General features: G+C 39.5%; 1 protein-coding gene across 13 annotated transcripts in view; it reads right to left on the bottom strand.

The window, feature by feature from the left end:
* The window catches only part of RPS6KA2 (ribosomal protein S6 kinase A2), a 303,450-nt gene that overhangs the window by 18,347 nt on the left and 261,594 nt on the right, over nt 1-23,509 (bottom strand). For all 13 annotated transcript variants that reach the window (XM_084513721.1, XM_084513720.1, XM_084513724.1 and 10 more), the window contains 3 exons: nt 18,915-19,017; nt 15,035-15,165; nt 13,125-13,250 (listed from right to left, as the gene is read on the bottom strand). In XM_084513721.1, the coding sequence (XP_084369847.1) occupies nt 13,125-13,250; nt 15,035-15,165; nt 18,915-19,017 (360 nt within the window). The remainder of the gene's footprint in view (nt 1-13,124; nt 13,251-15,034; nt 15,166-18,914; nt 19,018-23,509) is intronic.

The raw sequence follows: 23,509 nt of genomic DNA, 5'->3' as shown, positions 1-23,509 counted from the left end.
ATTCGAAAATAATAATAGTTTTAGAATGACATCTTTGACAAAAAAAAATAAAAATGCATATGTTTGTAATATTGGCATATGCTTGTATGTCTGCCAATAAATTAATAGAAATTACTTGTCAGGTGGGCTTGGCAGAAACAAAATTTTGTAGATGCTAGGGAAGATCTGAGTTGAAGTCATTGGTAACTGGCTGTGCTGTTGTAATAAACAAGAGCCATGCTGTTGTAATGAACAAGAGAGCGGCCAGAGTTTGCACTTGGCCATCTAACCAAAGTCTACCTATTCCTAAGCTAGAAAGAAATCTGCTCTACACATCACATTTCTGCATTCAGCACCTTTCATAAGATCAGAGAATACAGTGAGACATGAAAACTTTTTGTTCGTCTAGCAGCAGGTCTCAGAAAAATGCTGCACCTGCTGCTTAGATAGCATCACTGCATGGGAAGCCTGCTGTTAGAATGGCACTGACTTCGCATCAGTGCTCCTAACACTTGTATTTGGGATGTCAGTCTAAGAGTCTCAATCGTTTGCCCAGTTGAGAGCACTGATTAGTGATTCTTGCTTTGCAGAGTTAAGTGATATCTACAACCCCCCAAATAGCTGCAAAATAATCCAAGAAAGATATTTGCACTTTGGAATCTCAAATGTAACTGCAGAGGGAGTGGCAAAAAAAAAAACCAACTCATTCTACTAGGAACTCATTTGGAGTAAAATATTTTGGCATTAATTTCTTATTGCTAGAAAATGGCAGCACTACATTTGAATAACAGGTTTACAGAAGAATAATGGGTGGCTTTTTCAGAAATTCATAATTCCATTACTGGCTTGGATTTGAAGGCTTCCAACCTTCAATGTGATTAGTTCTCCATAAGAACTCAGCACAGAGCTCAGATTTAAAGCAACAGTGTTTGCCTGGAAACGTGTTTTTAAAAACTTCTTTTGTTAATGGAGATAAATGCCTGGCTGCTTTTGCATGCATTTTCATGGCTTACTTATGGTGACACAAATTTAAGTACAGGTCTAGAATTTAGTGCGTCAGCCACAATAACTCATACATCAGAGGTTTTGTACTCCTCATAACTGACATGTGTTTGCACTGATAAAGGTGGTTAGTGGCTGTGGCAGGCATCTGAAACCATACCAGTGATTTGATTCTGAATGAACAACAGTGAAATGATGCAGAGAAGCAGCAGTTATCCATATTTGAATAAATGAAGAGAGAAATTCAAAAACAGATGAGTAGAAAAAAACCCTACTAGCAATTTCTCCTTAGAATAACGTTGCTCTCCCAGTTTAGTAGAGACATTCTCAAAAACCCAATGAAAATCCTATTGAATGACTCCTCATAAATAAAACTGCAGTGGCCAAATGTGTCCCACTCAACCAATAAGTCTAACATATAAAAAGATATGCAGGGCCACTTTCTTGGCTGGAATAAACTAATATAGCTCTTGTCAAGTTGATGGAGCTACATAAACGTGTGCCCGCTAGGGCACTGCTTGCCTACTACAAACCAGCAGAGCAGCAAGTATTACTGCTTCTGTGGTAAGTTCTGCTACCACTATGGTGCTGTAGCAAGCGATATATTCCAGATTGTTTTTCTGTTGTATTTCCCTGTGAAAGGGGATATCCAGAGTTGTGGAAAATTTTAAGCACCTATTAGTAATGCAGGAATATAACTGTATATATATCGTCTAAAAAAGAAAATCCAAACACTTAAAATAGTCTCAGCTATTAACACAAAATTCAAAACAGCATAATGTGAAGCAGTCTGCTAGTGATTTAGTAGCAGCAGCAGTAGATGTTATGTAAGGCTTCTAATTCACAGCACGCTATATAAATATACATCTCAAAACCATCCTGCTAAACACACTGAATTTTTTACTTTAACATGTATACATGCTGCCATACAATGACTAAAGGTGACTAAAGGGGCAAGCTCCCCAGGAGCACACAGCAGATCACCACTGGAGCTCCCAGCACTGGGGGCTGGTATTTCTGGTGGGGGACATGGTGCACACAGCAGCAACAATGGTGGCCAGGCCCTCAGCTACCTCTCTGCAGCTCCGTGACACCACACAGCCAGAGTTCTCGTCCCTGCCATGTTAGGACTGTCTAGAAAGGGGAAAGCTTTAGTAGGAATGGAAAGATGTTCTGGACTCTTTGAGGTTTAACTAAAATGCACCTATACTTCATTCATGTAAGTGACATTCATGTGAGACCAGAACGTCTGTGCCATCAGCCACAGAAGAGAGGCATGTGACACTCTCACTCCAACATGAGCCAAAGTACTTATTACATTAAAAACTCAATGATTGGTACCAATCCTGCCTTCTTGGTAATGATCACTCTCATTTACCCGGACAGTAATCTGAAGGAACTTCAGTGTGAGCAGGGATAAGGCTGGGACAAGAGGTTTGCAGGAGCAGCAAACCTCTACTAGAGCAGAGAGACACAAGCCAGACACTTCACTTTCCACCTCTTTGTTACTGATTCTTCCTCTTGTTGCTGCTCTGGAGCTTAATTTACCTCTGATTTGTAAAGGCCATCTCTGTTTTTAGTCTACCCCTGTGTATGAAGAGGTTTTAGCTCTGCACATTGAATCAACCAGGGCAGATTGTGTGGACCAGAAAACAGTGCAGGTGGCACTTCACTCCCACCCAATGTGACCATTAAGTATGTTCCTCAAATGCAATCTAAGACAATATTTCTCAGAGCTATGCTTTTCATGACAACTACAGTGGAGTAGTTGTCAGCTACTCCACTCCAACGTGGGCCAAAGCCTCTGGGCTGCTGCCTACCTATGTCTCTCTGTGTTTCCTTTGAGATATTGTGTCTTGCCTGAAGACAGCTTCTTCCCTGCTCCTCTCTGTGATGGCCCATGAACTGTTTGAAACTCTTCCTCTGTGCAAGGAATGATTTGCCTTTAAGATATTAATTCTGATTTGAACTAAATGTATACACAAACATCCTCTGTTACAGACTTCATGGAATACTTTCTCTGCTTCCAGCCCTGAGGTTCTGAGAAATATGTAATGCTGCTACTTTTCTATTTCCCTCTGTAGCTGTGTGGTGAAGAACACCAACTCAGAAAGCTCTCAAAATGTATAAATAACTTGACTGAAAGTGTAACAAGAGCTCTATTGTACCTTGGTGGGGAAGAGCTATGAAGCAGAGAAGCTTGTTATTGTCCTTAAGAAAAATAAGAAACTGAACCATAGAACAAATATACTTTATCTCTGTGTATTGGGTACCCATGGATTCAACACATGTAATAGTGTCCTTTGTCCTAGCAATGGGCTTTTTTGTCCTTCAGCTAGCACATCCTTTGTCTCTTTTACTGACTAGCTGAAAGCAAAGTTATATTTTCTTCAGGGGAATTTAGGGTAAAAACCTCATGATATTTTAAAATGAGGCAAACTCCATCAAAGGATAATACTGAACTCTTTCTCTGTCCAGGAAGAAAGGATCAGGGGAGAATATTTTCAAAATCCTATTTAACAAGTCTGGCCAGTTTTTGCAAGTCCTTTTACAAGTCTTTTGTGTAGAAAAAAATTGCCTGATTCTTCCTTATTAATGGTTATTCAATATTTTCAGCTTTCCTGGGGTGGACTGAGGAGTATAAAGGAAAGTGTTGGTACAGTTCTGTATGGGCCAAACCTTGCTGAAAATGGTACGGCATCTATACAGACAGTATGTGTTCATATTTGCTGGCTGCAGTTTTGTGAAGGTATTCATGTGGCTGTGTAGATGAATTTCTTCTTTTGGATCTAGTTATGCCATTACCAGATGTTACAGTCCCCAGCTGTCTGCTACCACCCACCAGCTGGGATTTACAGCCTTCACAGCTCTGCCAAATAAAGGGTATGTGTGAGCACTCCCTAATCTGCTTTGGGCAGAATTAGCCCCGCTAATGTAAATTGCCTTTTTAAACAGCTGAAATTAACCCAGGTGACCTTGTGTGAGGAGGATGCCTGTGTTTCTCACATGCAGCTCTTCATCGCTACAAGTTGCAAGATTGGTAAAGGGCAGGTGGTAGGAGGTGACAACTTAACTGCCTTGGCTGTCTGGAAACTGAGCAGCTTAAAAGAAACAGTGAGAGAAAAGCAATGGAGTGAGTAAGAAGATGGAAAAGGAACATGAGATGCCGTGACGAGAAAAGCTGTAACTGGCCTGAGGAGGAAGGATGGCGCTCTGGCCAGGGCAAACTGGAGCAAGGAAACAGTTCGCTGCTGCTTGAGGCTTCCTGGGCTGGGGAAAAAGGACTTCATGCATCTTTAATGTACAAACAACACTGCATTAAAACGTTTGCTTGGCTCTCACTTGATTTTTCCTCTTAAGTGAAGCAGGACACAAAAGCTCTGTCTAATTGCGTCAATAGAAATGGGCAAGACTAGTCCCCTCCCTCCACCTCCGGTCTTGGGGAAATCAAGCTAACCGTGACAATGCTGGCACTGTGCTTTAACCCTGTCTGCACCACTACCATGGAGTAAAGAAAAAAACCATATATATATATACATATCCATTTTATTTTAGTGAATTTATTCCACCGGAAAACTTCCACTTGCACTGGGATCAACCTCAAATACTGGGAAACATTAAAGATACACCCTGCGGCACTCACATGGGTATAAAGGAGGTTGTGTGGCTTTGACTGAGGAACTTTGGTGAGCTGTGCTGCAGGGGCATCAGGGGTAGCTCTCCTTGGCTGCTCTTTTTGCCCCCAATCCCAAGTGGGACGGTTGCCTGCCTTTTCTTCAACTGCCCCAAGTCACCTTTCCTTGAGCTGAAACTGAGATGTGAGAGTGAATTAGGGCAGTCCTTGTCTCCTGCTCTGTCTCCAGCAGCAGGAAGTCCAGCAGAAGACCAGGGCAGAGACCTGGGCACTGCAATACCTCAAGTGGCCACAGCTGAGGCTGCCAGTGTGTTCAAGTAAGCAGGGCAAGTGAAAGCTACTTTTGATCAGCACCAGGGAACATAGACGGCTTTGTGGAAAAAGCAAGGAGGAGAATAAGAGTTTTATACACTTCCTAAAGATGCTTTATTTCCTCCTACATGGTTTGAAGTTTTTCTAAAACCTGTCTGTAGTATAAGTATGTATTAATCACATTTAAGAAGAGATCCATATAACAGCATGATGTAATGCTCCCTGTAGGAATCTTTTTTTCTCTCTCTCTTTTTTTTTTTTTTTTTCTTCTTCTTTTTGTTCATTTTACTGGGTGGAGACATGAGGGGAGGAAGAAGAATTAACTCCATATCTCTTTACACATTGTTTCTATGCCATATTTATGCACTGAGTTTCATATCTGAAGCTGGAGGCATGACTGGTGGAACAGGCTATAGCTGGGATACATATCCCTTCTGGAAAAAAGACAGCATAACAACGCACACAGAGATTTTAAACTGACAGCTTCATCTACAATATTAATTCCTACAGAAGTATCACAGAGATAGAGCTCTGCAGTTCTGTGAACTGGAAAATGTACAGGTTTCCATTTCAGTAATATTTCCTTCTAAAAATAAGTCCTATTCATGCCAAGCATCTGTTTTAATTTGGTTCCTTTTTTGATGTCAAATTACTCAAGCTGGATGAAAATCACTGCAGAAAGGCTAACATTATTTAAAAAGCCATGGTATAATTTTACATTTAAGATGTCTCCAAGGAGAACTATTCCAAGCCTAATAGTTTCTGAGGGACTATTTGCTGTGCTATTAGTTCTGATTAGCTCCAGAGATCCACTCCCCCTGTCCATGCTTAAATCTTTCAGACAAAAAAAAAAATAAAAAAAAATGTGAAATGAATGTTAAAAGAAACAGGACTAATTAGCACTAGTTTTTTGAAATAAGCACTGGCCATCAGGCCGAGCTGTGTGGGTGAGGCATTACGCTTTCTGCACACAGAGCATGCCCATTGCTGACTTTGCACTCCAAAGCTGTCGGTTGCAGCCGTAGCACTAATTAATTGGCACCTAAGCAATTGCACACATTTTCTAAGCACACAAATGCTACCAAAATTTGTTTCGATAGCACCTTTGAAATAGTAAACTCATTTTAGAGAGAAGTCTGCAGTTCTGGAGGCAGAATAGCTGAGTGGGAAAGGCTGTGCACTATTTTTGCCTGCTGTGCACAGCCCTAGCACACGCCTGTGGATCAGACTGATGAGTTTCCAGTCCATGAGATGACTGCAGTGCTACTCCCACCTTCTTTTACAAAAACCTTCAGGGATGAAAACCAGTGTATCATATTCAGGTATTACAAAAGGGGAAAATTATTACATCAATACAGAAGACAAATACGAGAAACAGTTTACACAGCCCCAAAAGAGAAACAGAGCCGCAAAGGAGCAAATGCTGTCCAAAACGCTTAGGTATTTGGCAAGCAAGCCAGAGAAGAGAAACATGATATTACTAAGATGTAGGAAAACTGCTGCCTGATCTTAGGTCTCAGAGAAGATCCAGTTAGGACTGAGAAATATCATCATCTCACATTCTTTAAAAGCTCAGCAATGCCAAGGAGAGAGGCACTGCAAGCTTTGTGAGCAAATGGGAAGCAGTCTGCAATAATCCTTATGCCAGAGGGAACACACAACCACTGCACATCAAAGATTCACTCTGAAGCAGAGTTTAAGAGGTGGTTTGCCCACAGTTCTGCACTTCTATCTGCCTCCTCTGCTTGTTTGCTAAGACTTAAAGAACACCTTGATCCCAGTTAGACAAATGTCACCAGTCAGCAATGGTGTTTGCTGCTACCAACAAGTGTGGTGCTTGTAAAAGTGCTCAAGGCTCTTCTGGCTCTCTGCCCTGCCTTTTTCCAAGTCTTTCAAGCAGAGACCAGTACTCTGCACTGGTCCATCCTTTCTGAAGTTGCAGCTGCAGAGTCCTGCCCATTGAAGACGTGCCCCTCTGAAGAGCTGATTTGTGGTGACACTACCTGTCAGAAATCTCAGCATGCTAAAATGAAACCAATAGGTAAGTGAGGATAAATGAAGTTTGGCAGGTATTTGACTAAACCTAAATCTTACAAAATGAGGACAGTATAAAATATGCTTCATTGCCTCTTGCTATGGTGGGTGAAATTGTACACAGCAACATCCAGCTTGTAAGCCAGACCCTTTAATAAAGTTACTCAAAGTGGGATAGCCAAGGAAGCCTTTAAAATACTCTCGCATATATAAGACCCTAACAGACAGCTTTCTCCACTGCACTTTTCTGTTATTTCAACCATTTTACTGCAATCAGTTTTCTCTCTCCATCATACCTGTAGGATGACAGGGTATGTTCTTTGTAAGCACTCTTCCTGTACCCACCATGGTTTCCCAATTATATTTAAGGGCTTTCCATGCTGTTTCTTTGACGAGTGTTAGATGAACAGCTCTCTGGAAAACAACCCTATGCAAATCCAAAGCATCACAGAAATTTGCGCCTCAATCTGTTCCAAAACCTGTATGTTCTACATGGCACCCTACATCCAGCTGAGTCTGTTGCCGCTCTACCAGCTTAAGTATCCTTCAGACACTGGAAAGAATCTTTCACTTAAGTGTTTGAATAATACGATCTCAAGAATCCTGGCTTAATAAACCAAACTTAATGGGAGAATGCGGTAAGCGTTCTCTCTAGTTTATTAAGGTAAGGAAGGGTCTTGCCATTCTGACCCTGTACGTTGTAAGGCTACATCTCCACTAATGACAGATGTGACTTTTGTGCGTGCAAGGGGGAACATGTCTTGGTCATTTTACTGAAGAGTCTGTTTTACCAACAGGTCTCATGACCAGACTTTTTCCTGAAACTCCCTTTTTTAAGCTTCAAGACATTTTGTCTTGTCTTTCCACCTTCAGCAACTGAATTGTTGTCATCCATAATTTATATCACCTTAGAGATATTTATAGATTTTGATCGCATCCTATTGGACTCAACTGTCTTACATCATATAAATTTGTAGCTGTCTTGATAGAAATTGCCTTGCAGTTATTGCATATTGCCTGCTATTCATTTTTCAGATTTTATCTAATTTGTTTATCATCTATCTTAAACCAAGAACACCAAAATAGTACCATTTTTACTTGTTGTTATTGTTGTCATTCATGCTTTCTACTTTCAGCACTAATCTCCTGACATAACCATAATATAGGTTATGGGGAAATTGTTGTAGAGCCAACTATATACTACTGTGTATCTTCCTGATTTCAGAGAAGGATATCTACTCACACCAACCAACTAAAACATCAACAGAAGGGCAACATGAAGTTTAAAGAAATCATGAAACAACTCTGGTATTCATACAGCATTTGGTGACTGTCACTCACTGCTATTATCACATAAATAGATGTATATAGCAAGTGTAATTACACATGCCTGCTAAAAACAGCTCTCAGGAGTTACTGACTTCTCTTTATTGATAGCATGTTGACATCATTTCTCCACTGTTATAGCATTTTTATAGCTCATTAAAATGCACCTTCTCCCCAGTCTGTACATCCCAAAACACAGTGAGATAGATGTACTTTCACTGCACAGCAATTACCAGAATTATATACGAACTCTAGGATTTACTAGGTCTCCAGCAGAAACTAACCTGTATCCCAGAGGCAGACACAGACGGCAAAATTTAGCTTTGCTCACAGCTGGGGAACATTTGGAGCCAAATAGTTGGTTAGTACATTACAGAGATAGGAAAAAAGACATGAAATTCACACATGTTTTGAAATCCAAATTCCACTGTAGTATTGGCATCTGCAAGATTGATCTTGTCATTTGAGACTATCTCTACTGTATGTTTTTCCTCCTCAGGGGGGAGAGAAGTGCATACCCTGTCCTTTTATTCAGTCATTTGCCCTGTCTCTAACAGCATGTGAGAAGTAAAGATCTGTAAGATTTAACCATGTAGGTAGTCTCTTGACCTGGAAAAGAAAGTACTTGGCATCAAATTGTTGAAGCTGGCCCCAGTCCACCTCTGCATTGTTTGGGGCAGACAACATACTGGGGGTAAAACAGGCCATAGCAACAGCAGTTTTTACTTTGGCTGTTATTTTCCAGTATTCTCTCCTCATGGGGGGAGAAGTCAATCTAAATCCAGCTTGAAAGCTTCGCTATAAGTAGGGAGCTAAGCTTGAAACCAATGCAATTATTCCAAGTAAAGAAAAAAAAAAATATTCTGGAATGCACTAATTGCATCAAATCTCTGGCAGATTTTGAAAAATCTGATTCACCAAAATCTCTAGCATTTCCTTTGTTTTCCAAAAGAGTGCTCTTAATCTGTTTAGGCTTCCATCACAGCCTTTTTTTTTTTTTTTTCATCCACAGAAATCCCTCCATCTGCTCTAGCATCAGTCTCTTAATTAATTGACTTATTTTCTTTAGATACTGATGCGATTGAAATAGTTTGATCTGATTTTCCTTTGCTTCTGATCTTACTGTTACAGTTGCACCCATTTGATGCTTGCAAATGTGATCAACTCTGCCAGTTTCCTTTGTTACTAAAAATCGTTATGCCTGCTTTAGTCAGGATGATCAAAATTCTAGCAGAAGAATCTGAAACACATTAGCGGTCCATCAGAGGAGAAACACTCTTCCTCTCCCTCCCCCCAGTGTTCTCTTCTTTATACCAGAGTCTTATAAAACATTCAGAAGAATGAGCAGTATACTTACTTGTATTTCATAACTTTATACTTTCTTTCACTTGAGAATGGGATGGAAAAAAATCCTAAGAGTAAAATTTTAAAAGTGCCTCAGGGTATGTACATGCAGTAGAATATAATGGAAAGATTTCCTAAAGCCCAGTCTACCTGCACTGACCCAGACAGGTTCCTACTACTTTTAGGGTAGACTCAGTGTGCAGGAAATATATCTGTCTGTAAGCTTTTCTGTTGCATGGCATTGATATGCTCTCAGTAGTTTAGATGTGGTAAGTCTCAATTCTTAAATATTGTATTTAGAAGCCTGAGGGCAGTTCTAAAATAGACATAGATTTTATTATTAGCATTTTATTCTTACAAATTACATGAAAGAAAAGGTGAGAGCCATGAAGAAAAATCTGTTCTGAAAGTTGAGATTGGATTTACAAAGGTAGCTGGGTGCCCAAAGGTGCAGAGAAGTCTTGGGAGGGATTTCCAAAAGCCTCTCAGTGAGCAATGTGCCATGTCTCACTGAACACTGAAAAGAATTAAATTACAGTTCTGTTCAAGTATTTTTATCATGCCAGTGAAGAAGCTTCTTTGCACTGCTACACATCTAATTAGCTTTATAAGATGGCCTCCAATTAGTTGCAGATGGCCAGCAAAAGCAAAAGGGATGAAATGTTTCTGACAAATACATGCTGCTTTTAGATTAGGAAAAGTTTTGTTTGTCTGTGTGGATTTTCTGGCAGTAGCTCTGACTCAAGTTACTCCGGCTCAGTACTCTGCTGTCTCAGTGTGGCACTACACAGCGATAGTAAATAAGGCCTAGTGAGTGGCATTCTCCATGGAGGGATTATTTATCCGGTGACATTACACGCTTCTTCCTGCGGTGATGCTACCACGTCATTTCCTAAACTCCTTCATCTCTGCCAGTGTCCCCTGGGGAGAAGGGATGATGCTCTCTGACGTGTCAGCAGTCGTTGCTAACAAGGGAGCTTTTAATGAGCTGGTACCAGACAAATGGGGAAGCTGCCTATCATACAAACTATCGCTGTAGATATTTTTTCCTGTGACTGTTACATATTAGAGAGCATGGAGAAAATTATACTTACTGAAGACTCTAATTACAGTGATTTCTATAGAGAAAGTTAAAGGATGCGTGTCAAAAGGGACTGATATGTAATTATGATAATGCCAGTTGCAACTCCTGTGCTATCTAATTACTTGAAATGGGTGGCATTGAGCAGTCATTATGAAAGTGAGCTACTTTTATAACAAAATGATATAATCTTGATATCAAATAGAGACAAAAATGAAAGGATAATAAAATTAGTATATTTGTATGAATAATAATCAAACAGGCAGCAGTCAATGTGCAAACAGAAAACCACCAACTGTCTCCAAGCCCAAATCTGTGCTACACTTTTGACTCACTCTGTGTCAGAAACTGAGATGCTGTGTGTGTTGGTAGTCAAACTGATAGTCAAACTCAAAAACTACTGGCATGACAAGAAAAGAGTGGAGGGAGAAAAGAATAAAAAGAGAAAAGATTAACAGAAATGGAAAAGAGCATAAACCTAGCAGTCAAAGGGCTAACCTCTCCTGGGCCCGGCTTTGGGTTTCTCCACGTGTTGAGTTTGCTCTAGATTCTCTAATATACTCCAAACCCACAACCACTGGGTAGGTGCTGGACCCTTTTGGATTTATGCAATCAGACATCTTTGAGGATAGAGGTCTTTATATTTTGGTTTTGTGCTGTATTTGTATTACATTGATAAAGCCGTCAGCAGTACTTGATATACATAAAATAGTAAAATTATTAGTTTAATTTAACTCACATTTTGTTCACCACAGATGTCATTTAATTGCACAGAATCCATACCTACTATAGTCTAATGCCATCTGTTCACAAATGAACTGGTCATTGGAAAATGAGTTTTTCCATTCATTAAAAATGAAAATCCTAGCATGTTCATACAAAAGCCCACAGACCTGCTGGTAGGTCTCTGCTCCTAATTATGGTATAGCCTAGAAAAATAATCTGTTATTTGAACGACATCAACAAATTGTCAATTATTAACAGTTCCCAGAATTTTGTGGGCACCACTTGGAGAAAACAAAACTTTCAAGGGCTTTAAAGGACAATGCACTATCTTCAGTTTTGCCATGGAAAATAAGACTGGATAAAAAGTTTAATATTATTTTGTTGAATACCTGCAGCTCACTTATCTCATGGACTGCAATTTGGATCACTTCTTTAAACTCTCATCTTCTTATTTAAAAGCACAGACACAATTTCATTTAAAAACGAAGTTTGCATATTTTACTACAATTTTTAACATACAAAAAATAGAAAGGCAGTTGACTACAGTACTTAATTTACTGCAATACAACTAAATATATTTCTCTATGTACTGATTTCAAGGAACTACTTTTTGTCTTATACTCATTTAAGCAATCTGTTCCTATGAGATCATACAGAATGAAAGGATCTGACTTAACTGTCTGTGTCCTTCCAAATTCATTATTCTAATTCCTCATTTAATCCAATTTTGCCTCTTTTTGGTACAAGAACAAAATCACTAAATACGTTTCTAACATATGAGTGTTTTAATTAGTACTACTTTCTCCCAAAGAAAATTCAGTGTTTGGAACTTTTCCTCTGAGATTTAACCTCATGATCACTTGCTACATACACTAGACTTTTCTGCCCTCTGTAAAAGCTGCACACTATTAACCAACAGCACTTAATGGAGGTTGTAATTTAGCCCAATGACTGTGACCTTCCAAAGCAGTTCTGCTGGAGAGCCATTCTTTCCTATCAGAACAGATTTCCTCCTACATATATCCTTGCAGCTTCCTGGCTGCTGGCTGCTGTGACATATAGTATTGCTTGACCAGCTCTGAAGTTCACTGTTTTGTCTTTAAGATCCAACTAATTTCCACTGAATTTACATTTTGAATCTCTACTGAAGCTTGTCTTTTGCTCCTTTGTGTAGCATGCTGGTGCTGAGTGTCAAGAAGACAAAAGGAAATCTAATTATTTGAAGGTGACTACGTTTTTCACTGGCATATCTCTCTTATTACAATAAGAACTGCAAGAACTAAACTTAAGAAGAACAAAATTGTGTTTTGCAATCAAGTGGGAATCAATTTTGCAATCATTTTATGTGTTATTTTGTTTATTTATGATGATTCAATGTAGGATCAAAATCATAATGTATTATGTAATCATTATGTAGGATAAAAATCATATGTAGAAGGCAAAGAGCATGGCTGGAATGATTATCAGAATTTCCTTGAAAGGGTTTTTTCCATTTTACTTGATGAGATTTAGGTGTGAGAAATAATGTAAGACTTACTGTTAACCCCCTCATCTTTTGAAAGAAAAAAAAAATGGGCAACACTGACAAGAAATAAACCAACTAAATATCCACTGACCACACTGCTGCCCAGGCAGACAGAGCAATGTCAAACCACATTTCTGGCACCTGCTAGAAGGATTTCTTACCTTCACCGCAAACTCTGTTTCTGTTGCTTTATGAACACATCTCTTGCACACTGAATAGGAGCCAATTCCTATGTCCTCCTTGATCTCATATCCATCTGTAAAGTGAATATTGTTCCCATGTAATTGCTATAGAGAAAGACAAAATAAGGAAATCAGGACATGGGTATGTAAACACAAGGACTAGCCTAGTCTTAAGGAAGTGCTTGATCTCACCTTCTCCACAGAATTCTCCTGTCTTAGTTGGTTTTCTAAGTCCAGATAAAAATAAAAAATCAGAAGCCCTTTACCTAAGCAAGTGTATCCCAACACTTTTTACCACTTTTCAGTCTGGAAGATGGAGTTGCTCATGTAGAAGTAATGACAAAAAAAAGCAGTGATTTTCTAAACTATTTATGGAATGCAGACAACCACTTCCTATTAGAAATTCAGAGGGAACTGTGGGCCCAAATCTCTTGGCAAACCCATAATTCTTGACAATATAAACTTGTTTCTAATTAAAAAATACTTAGAAAACTAATTTCTAACTGAAGGGCCAGACAGCATAAACAGCTAATAGCTTCACAGGTTTCAAAACAGATACCCCACATATGGGGTGTATCTCCAGTCCAGTGGAGGTCTTGTTAAGAATATGTATTACTATGAATTCTGTGTGAGAGAAAAAATATCATGTTAAGCCAGCATAACTTAAGAAAATATGTTTCTAGTGAAAATAATATGACAGTACTTTAAAACTTCTTATTTTATTATTGAGCGGTATAAAATGAATTATGGCACCACTAGTTCATATGCCCTTTGGAATGCATTTGGGCAGGTGGATTGGTTAGGTGGTGATGGCTTTCCAAAGCCCAAATCTGAGGCCTTGCTGCAAACACCGTTTCAGGACTCAAAAAATGACCAGCAGCTCTACAAATCCTCTAGGATCTTCTCTCTGAAAATGTATGTTCCTTAGTAAAGTTCACATAGAACCTTCTAGGACATGTAACGTTGAAAGACATGCAAATGTGAAATTCAATACATTTTCACACACACACACACACACACACACACACACACACACACACCATCTGGGATGTAATTGCTTGGTTAATAATTCACTTAGTAGTGCATAAGAGAGTCTTTAAGAATAAACTATAAATTATTAAAGCAAGCATGAAAACTGATGCCACAGACAGAGACTCTCCTCTTGAAGCAAAGTACCTCTCACTGTGGGCAAGGGAGGAACTCTTTCGTTATGGGAAAATTTGCTGCCTTTTTGAGCACTGCAATTCCTCTCCTGCTTCACTGTTCCTCTGCTCTGTTGAGCCATTTGTAGCAATTTATTTCTGGTTTACACTAATGGGAAATTACAATAAGTGGAGAGCATGTCATAGGGGAATGTCAACAAGAAACCAAGTGTCTGGCAATTTTCTTCCCTCATCAAGACACTCTGGGTTATGTGAGTACAACCGGGCTCTTGTGCAAGCACAACAAGAGCAGAGTGGCCTTTTACATCCAAAAGCTTGGGCTCCATGTGTGTGGGAGCCTACAGGAGTCATTCATTAAGCCCCTCTGCCAGCACAGACTGTATAACACAGTTCAAGACAAAACTATTGAGAATGACATCGTTTACTGAAAAAACAGCACTCCATTACCTGCCCTGTATGCACAACTGGAATAGTGCGTCAGGTATTCGGAAGTGCATTTCATTTGAGCTGTGATAAGGCATGATCCCTATTTCATTTACAGGAGAGTGGAGAACATGAATATAAAAATAAAAGCATTTGGAAAAAAAAAATCTCATTTTCCATCTCCTACATGCTGTGTAGAAACAGATGAGGGTTGGGTAGCTGTGAAAACCTGAGACAGTTTAAATACAAACTACACATTTGTATCTGCCCATCAAATGCAAAGTTTAACATCAGAATCTGTACCTGCACAATTGGATGAACAGTGATTTTGTGCACATCTTGCTGTGCAGGCTCCTGCACCAAGTTAGAGGCAACAAAGCTGAACCCTCTGAAAAGATGATGAGCATTGGCACTTGGAGGAACACCTGGGGAATCTGTAGAAGGAAGAAAATTATTTCATGAGCTGCACAAAGGATTAGAAGTAATGGCACAGTACCTGCAATAGACAAAGTCACCCCTGCCAGTCAGCAGCAGACTGCTGAACTGGTAGACACGCATGAATCCAATTCACCTCCATAATCAAAACTTTGATGTGCCTTCTCTGTCCCTTTTCTCTGGATCTGAACAATGCAGGGATATTATCTGCAAGGATCTTGGATACAGAGGTCTGTTTTTTTTTTCCACAGTGGCTGTCCTTTCCATTAGGAAGCACTGCCTGTGCCAGGAGTCTTCACACAGAGAGAAGGCACAGGACAGTGAGGCGAGAGGAAAGATGGACTGCTCAAGGCAGTGCACCCCTTTGGCTTAGCAGAAGTTCTTCAGAGAGTGGAAAAAAGCTATGGGATGCTTTATCTGTCCTTTGTGGCACACTGACTACAGAAATTACAAAAGCTAGGGTAATGTGGTGTGTTGTGTGGGCGACAAGAATGCAAAGACATGAAGCAGGTGTAAAAGCATGATGTTCCAGCAGTGGTGGTTTGCAATCTCACAAGAGTCTTCCTGGAGCAGCTTTAGGAGCTGGGACCTACTCCAGTGAAGAGGTTGGTTGGTTTGTCCTCAGGTGAACAAACTATCTGGGGGTGTTTTAACTAACTTCCCCACTCAGCAGAGGAATGTCTGAAGTTCATAGAGCCCTGAATTTTTCTGCCTATGGAATGAAACAACCAGAGAACAGTCCCTCTAATCTATGCCACCACTCACTGAGAGAAACATCCCATCAAAGCAAGAAGAGAAGAGGTGTGCTTCACTTAAAATTCTGAGATGCTTTGAAGAAATCTTTCTCCCCAGTGTATGTTCTGTCCTGGGCATTTCCTTAACCAGTAAGAGCAGCACTACAAACCATTTCTGGGGAGCTGGCTGGGTGTTTTGATACATATGCTGTGCAAATTTGCTCATCTTCTAGTCATTCTTTTACCCACTCTCCTTTGTATTTCCTCCAATGCAACATGTGATTTACCATGATGAGGTTTAGTCCTTCTGAAGCCATAATATGGTAAAAATAAATTATCTGCCCAGAAATAAACAAAACTGAGACTGCAGCTAATTCTACATCTCATTACAAAGTCTCCTCAGCTTTAACCGGAGTCAGAAATAAGTACAGCAAGTCTGACCTCACTCCAAAGCATGTGAAAAATCTATGTGTTTTTTGGTAAAATGATGTGGGCTATTTGTTTATCTCAGAGTGTTGATGCGTACTGCCCTTGCAAATACATGGATGAATCACACCAGAACTCTTGCATCACTGGGTACTTCTCACAATGGCAAATATACTACAGCAATTTTCTGAGAGAGATTAATTAAGGGGAAAAAAAATATTTGCTTTGAAAAGGGAATGTTCAGATCTGAACACTCCTGATTTTTAGGAAAGCTGTGATCCAGCTCCAAACCACAAATGTTAGGTCATCTTTATTTAAAATAACTGTTCCTTCATAATTCCCCACTAATCTCTTTATCAAACACTGTAAAAGAGCTACTTATTATTTGGTGTTCAATATAAAATATTCATCACCACTGACTGATATGCCCATCATATGAACTAAATGTTAAAACACTAGTGTTAAATACAAAACTGTTTTTAAATCATGTTAACTAACTGTGATAGTTATGAATTATAATTTTCACAGTCTTAATAAATCCAGAATCACTTCATTTATCTGAATTAGAGCCACGTGCAAACACCAGTCTCATATAATGTTTACCTTCCTAACTGTGAAAGCCATAATGCTTTGTCCCACTTATGCATCTCACATTACACAACTTATAAAGAGTTCATAAATCTTAAGTAATTTACATCAATATGCTTCACTAGGGTTAGTAAACATTATTTTCTTATTTGCAGAAGAGGAGATTTAGATACCTGAGGTATAATCTTACACACTTTTTCTCATCAGTAAAGCCAGCTTAATATGTCTTGCTGGTTATGGAACCCTGTCACTTAAAATAACACAGCCATTTGTGGACTGAACTCTGAGTTGGATCACCACAATGTCTTGGTCTGATCCTTGTTCAAATCACCACTTCTTACCTGGATCACTTCAGTTTCCTGCTCCCTATTAGGCTCAGGGACAGATAGCTGAGTCAACATAAATGAAATTTTGGTCCACAGTGGTGGACTTCAGAAACCAGAGGCCAGAAAAAAACACCTCCAACTCAGATGAATCCCTGAGAAAAGTTAATGTGAAACCATATCTGTAGAAAGCTGTTTCAACCTCCAGGCCAAAGAAAGCTTTCTGTGATAGAGCAAACAGCAAGACTGGCAAGGTACTGGATCCAGAACTTTGACATGAACCTGATGCTAGGCAGTAGAGTTTATTCATAAAGACACGCTCCTTGTAATTACTCTCTTTGGTAATATGCATGTGCTGCCAATCTGCAAGGGTTTTTCTATTGCTCTGGAACTCAAAATTGTACAGGAACTCCCATTTGGAAATTATAGGGTTTGGTTCTCAGGCCACTTTTCATAACAGCATGAACCAGAAGCCATGGCAGTCCATCCCCCTACTCTAGCTCCCACCCCAAGACAAACCTTCTCAGTCAGTGTCTTGCATGAGATACTAAACTGAATGAGGCAATAGCAACAACACATACAGTGTAAAATATAATCCTGGACATCAGCACATGCATGAAGTACAAGGGTTTCCATGGCAGCACAATGGATGATGTGTGAATTTCCAAAACAATCCAAAATCTTAGCTTTTCTTTGAGACTTTCCAGGGAAGTGGCCTACACTTTTCTCGAGATCAGACTAACTTGTACTCTTCATTATTTTAGAGAAATGGCCATGTGGGTCCTCTGAAATCTGAACTAAAGCTAAAATCAGAAATATGAAAGTGTGAAATATATTTGCCATGTTTCCAAATACCCAGAGTAAAACTTTTTTTTTTTTTTTTTTAATATACATTGTGTAAGACTGCACATTCTCAACAAACAAACAAACAAAAAAACACAACCCCAAACTAAAACACCCTAGGAACCAAGACTAGAATATACGTCTAGCAAGAGGCAATGTTATAACTGGGATTACCCTTCTGAGGTTACTGATATTCTTGTTTTGATGTTTTGTGCAGCAACCAAGATATATTGCACAAAATGTGATATACTTGTTAGGAAAGAGAAATTATAAGAGCAACATCCTCACTACAAGAATTTTCTAAGTATTGTAGACCAAATTCCCCTTCAGCATAGTTCCACTGATCTGAGAACCTGATGATTCTCCATTACTATTAACCATCCATTACTATTAACTTCCAACAGTCCACAGTCTATGTCAGTTAATAATTAAAGAAAACACCTATGGAATATGTATTTAAATACTACCTTGCAGAGATTCAAGTTTCTTGGAAGTTGAGATAACTTAAAACAGTTGAGGTAATTTAAAACAGATAAATTCATCTAACATAAACAACAATAATAGTAATAAAATAGCAAATCAACTATTAGTTTTACTCTAAAAAATGCAGATATTAATGTCTGCAATATGAAGATGTTATTGTGGTAATGTGAAGTTGGTGAAATGTTTTATGAACTTCTTTTCTTAGAAATGCAAACTACTCTGCTTTCTGCTGAACATTGCAAAATCCAGCAATCCTATGGGTGATCAGACTTTTTGACTCAGTTGGAATGGGGAGGGAGAGTATTGCTGAATCACTAAAAAGATCAGTCACCCATGTGCAATTGCACTAACCTGTGGGGGTCCGAGATGTGAACTCTGGATCAAAATGAAAGGTGTCTTCTGGTCGTCCCACTGCAGGCTTGAAAGGTGGCTTGATTTCTTTCCTGTATAGTTTCTACAAGAAGAACAGACCACAGTCAGCAACATAACAACAAACTCTGTACCTTCAGTACCCACATATATGCTCCCCTTTGTTTATCATGTCCTTTGTCATCTCAGTGCCAACCTTCAAGACTGACAAAGAAGATGATAAAGTTCTGGTTCTTCCCTGACTGGTAGGTTCTTCCCTGACTGGTAGGCTTAAAATCCGTGCTCTGGATGGTCCCTGCAGTTTTTACTTACTAGAACTTGGCATATAAACACAGATATTTCTGGTTGAACATGGACTGATGGAATATTCTGTCTGGGGCATCTGAAAATTCATTGATCTTATGGGCAGGGCTGGCACATGCAATGGTAGCACCAAGAAACTGCACATGGGTGAGTTCAGCATCACAGCAACGACAACGAGCACAAATAACCACTAGGAAGTGGTGACTGCTTTAGCATTTATTAGTATTTATTATTTGTGAAGAACTAGCAATATGTTGGGTGCTCTGCCAGACGGAGCTGAGCAACAGGCTTGGAGCTCACAACCTAAACAAGCGATTTGTTCTTTTGGCATATCTGGTAAAATGGAAGGGGTTTAGTAGAAGAAATTCCCATCAAAACACAGTAGGAAGAAAGCACTGCAGATGGACATGAAATCATGTTAAAGGCCTAAATGTGCTTGTGCAGAGGAGAAAAAACAAGGAAAAAGCTGAGGAAGAGCAGAGTGTATAAACAGGTAAGGACTGCAAAGTGAGTGAGGGGCATGTAGGGGAGTATGTAAGTAACAGTCACACGTATGCATGGCAATACTCTGCCTTCATTACCAGGGATTTTCTAGCCTCTTTACTCATGCTTAGCAATGGTTAAGAAATTGCTTCACTGTGCTTCTTTGTAAGCATTCATATACACACATGTGCATGCACTCTGGGAGATTAATAAACCAAAGCTCAGTATGTCTGAATCTAACCTGAAGCCTACAGAGGTTAATGGAAAGAGTCCTATTGATTTCAGCAATATTTGCATCATCTCTCCTCGAACTGGCAAAACCTGAACACCATGCTGATGGCAGCATGACAGCATGACAGAGCTCACAGTTGACTCCCTGCCCCACGTTTCCATCCCTAGGCTGTACTCTCTTTCTAGCAATGCTTTTGTTCTCAGATTTCAAAGAGCTGAATTAGTTGCCACAGACAGCCCCCAATAATTAACATGTCTAAGCAAAAATATACATTTCTTTCAAACTTTTAGGTCACAAAATTGCTAGAGAGCAATTTTATGACTGCCTGCAATATGTATTTTCAGGTTAACTCAAAAAAAATTCATAATGAGGTGATTTTTCAGAATATTTAATGGAGATTAATACATGTTTGTCCAGTTCTCAGCATACAGGAAGAGTCTTTTATCTCTGCCTTTTTTTTTTTTTTTTTTTTTTTTTTTGTGTTGAATTAACTTCTATAATATAAAGCATGTGGTCAAACCCAAGATATATATACATCAACATAATTTAAACTTCATTTTGCATAGATTAATGGTTCTTGAGGTAGGACATTCTGCAGCATAGTATTAGCATTAGCATAAAGCAGATGTTTGTGGCTGAATTATGATTCCTTGGAAAAGTGGAATGGTGAGGCTGGAAACGACTCTGCAATAATTAATGGCCATTTCAACATAAAAAGTTCTTGCTTGCGTAAAACTGCTCCGTATCTTCTGAGAGAAAAAGAGATGAATAATTGCAGTGAGCCACAATGGAAAGCCAGTCTTCCAAATAATTAAAAGCCAGTTGCGATCTTAAGCAGGAAGTGTCAGTCATCAACTGAAAAGTATCAACCTAGTAATTAACATATATGTTTTTCTGTCTGCACAGAGCTTTAAAAGAGCACTCAGCACCTACTGAGGGTCTCTCTGTTGCTAGGATGTCACCTTGCGAAAGCTATTTGCTTCCAGCTTCCCTTTATTTGTCTTAATTCACAACTGCAGTCCTTTTACTGCAGAAAGCAATATGGTCACACACACGCTTCCTTTTTGAATCAAATGCACCCCTCATCCTGTGAGGTCCAAAAATTGGAAAACATTTTACAACTGTACATCATTCGTGAACTGCACTCGCTCTTGATTATCGTAACCATATTCTCCCTGGCCTCTCAATTCTGCACCCCCCCATCTGCAGTTTCTTAAGTGCTGCTGGATCCACATTTGTGTTTTGAATCCCTAACCCACATCCTCCACTACTAAGGAGGGATTTGAGATTCATCATGACTCACAAGCCACCTAAAGATGTGTAATCACAAATCCGCTTGTTGGGAGGGGATGGAAACAAAGAAGTTTCTTGTGTGGGAGAAAGGAACCTCCTCTGAGTGTAAACTGGACGACACCCTTTTCCATTTCCTTTTCTACATGCAATAAAAATTGTTTCTGGTCTTTCTGACCAGACGATTAGGAACAGCAAAAGGTAAACTGCCTACAACATTTTTCCCAGGCTCTTGAATCAGGTAGCTAGATGGAATCATTGAGGAACAAGAAAGAGCAAAGCAGTGTCATCTGTGGGCTTTGCCACCCCACACTGGCTGCACTGTCCTGAGAGAACCAGTACAATCAAAGCCAATTCTCTGAAGCAAACTAAACCACAATGCAGAGTTAAATGTGAAAGCTTGCTGCAGGCAGAGAACATCTTCCTTTAATGTCCTTTAAATGTCCTGTATCTTGTCTACTCCAATATGCAAAGTGACAGAAACTGACCTAAGAATACAGGAAGAATCACAGCCATTGTCTTCCATGTGAGCAGAGAACAAATCTCTTGGAGGGTTTGAGATCCTTCTGGACTTTCCAAGAATATTTCTCATTTTATGTGAAATGTATTAACTTATTATCTCTTACCATGCTCCCAAAATTATTCAGGGTTGATGGACCAACCAAAGTGGCAAATGACAGAGCAAGGTAACTGAAATCTTTCAACAGTTTGGTGTCAGTCTGTAACAGAATTGGGTACCTCCTGCTCTGAAGATGTTTCTCATTGTAGCTTGGTTAAGCCAATGTTTGGCTGCTACCAAAAAGCCCACCTGCTTTCTCTGCTTGCATTGTGTCTGCACTGGCATTCATATGATATTGTTGTGTACCAGGATTTTCACAGAATTATCTTTCTACTGGCATAGCTTGCTGAACTTGTTAATCACAGCATCAGACAAGAACCAGAGACGGTGCAAAAACGGAGATAGGTGGCTGCTGGTGTGCACTGTGGCACGGTGCCATGCTTTTGGTGCCACTACAATTTCAGCTTAGCTGGACAGTAAAATAACATCCTCCTTCCCTTCTGTGCACTGTGACTCCTCTGAATCACCTACACCTCTGTGACAGAACTCTCATGCTGTCCTTTCTGGCTGAGCTCTCACAGTCCCCTGTGGGACCATTTCCAAGTGTGCATCAAGGGAAACGTACTGCAGCCCATGGGCTGGGCTCAGAGCAGGGACCAGAGACAAGAACATGGGTTGCAATCTCCACATGGCACTCTGGCAGCTCAGCAAATGCTGAAGCAATGTGAACTTAAACATTTCTCTTTTGCTAAGTCAACATGTGAATATGTAAAATACAGGAACTTTCAAATTGAATTTATTTCCAGAACCTTGCAACCCACAATATAACACTATATTTCAACATCTTTTCTGATTTGTGGATAAAGAAAAATAAAATAAAAATAACTAATTTTCTTGCAGGTCCCAATGATCTTTTCTTAATATATATCGCCAGATCCCTGATATGAGCTTCATCTGAACACACCTCATCAGCTGGGACTCAAACAATACACCAAGGAGACCAGTAACCAAATGCTGGACATATGTCTGTCCTTTGCTATTTATAAGCAGTTAATTCACCATTATCTTAAAAAAAATGCAGAGAAACAAATGCCTGTATACGTGCCTTGAAAATGTCAAAACCCCCAAAACAATAAAAACGACTCCCATCCCCCATTAAAAAAAATAAATAAAAAAGAAAAAAGTTTAATTTAGTCGAAATCTATTTAGTCATTTCCTCAATGGTTTCTTTAATGAAAATTGAATTACTACTTAGACACCTTCCAGAAACTGAAAGATGCTACCCTCCACAGTGACACATTCATAGTGTGAGAATAAACTCCCTTGATACATACACCTGTCACGGAAAACCTAATAGGCAGACAAAAGGATGAACTACCTCCTAAAATGTTTCTCCTCTAGATTAATGACACAATGTTATTGCCTACAAGCGATAGAGAAGTTAGTAGAATTCAGACCTTGGGATCAACTTTTGCTGTTTGCATAATCTGTAATTAAATGATTCGCAATTCCAGATCACTTTGATCTCTGATTAATATTAGAGGAAAAAGAACTTGTGTCTGCTTTCTTCTCACTCCTTCCCAGCAGTATTTGACAGTTCATTTTCTAGGATGTCAGTTGCTCCAGTTACAATTTAGCCTGTCATCTAAATAGAAACCACTGCTTTAGTCCAAGTCCTCTGCCTGCAGTCTGCAAAAACAGATTTCATTT

The sequence above is a fragment of the Aythya ferina genome (assembly GCF_964211825.1).
Source record: "Aythya ferina genome assembly, chromosome: 3".
NCBI lineage: Eukaryota > Metazoa > Chordata > Aves > Anseriformes > Anatidae > Aythya > Aythya ferina.
This window is presented reverse-complemented; position numbering and strand designations above follow the sequence as displayed.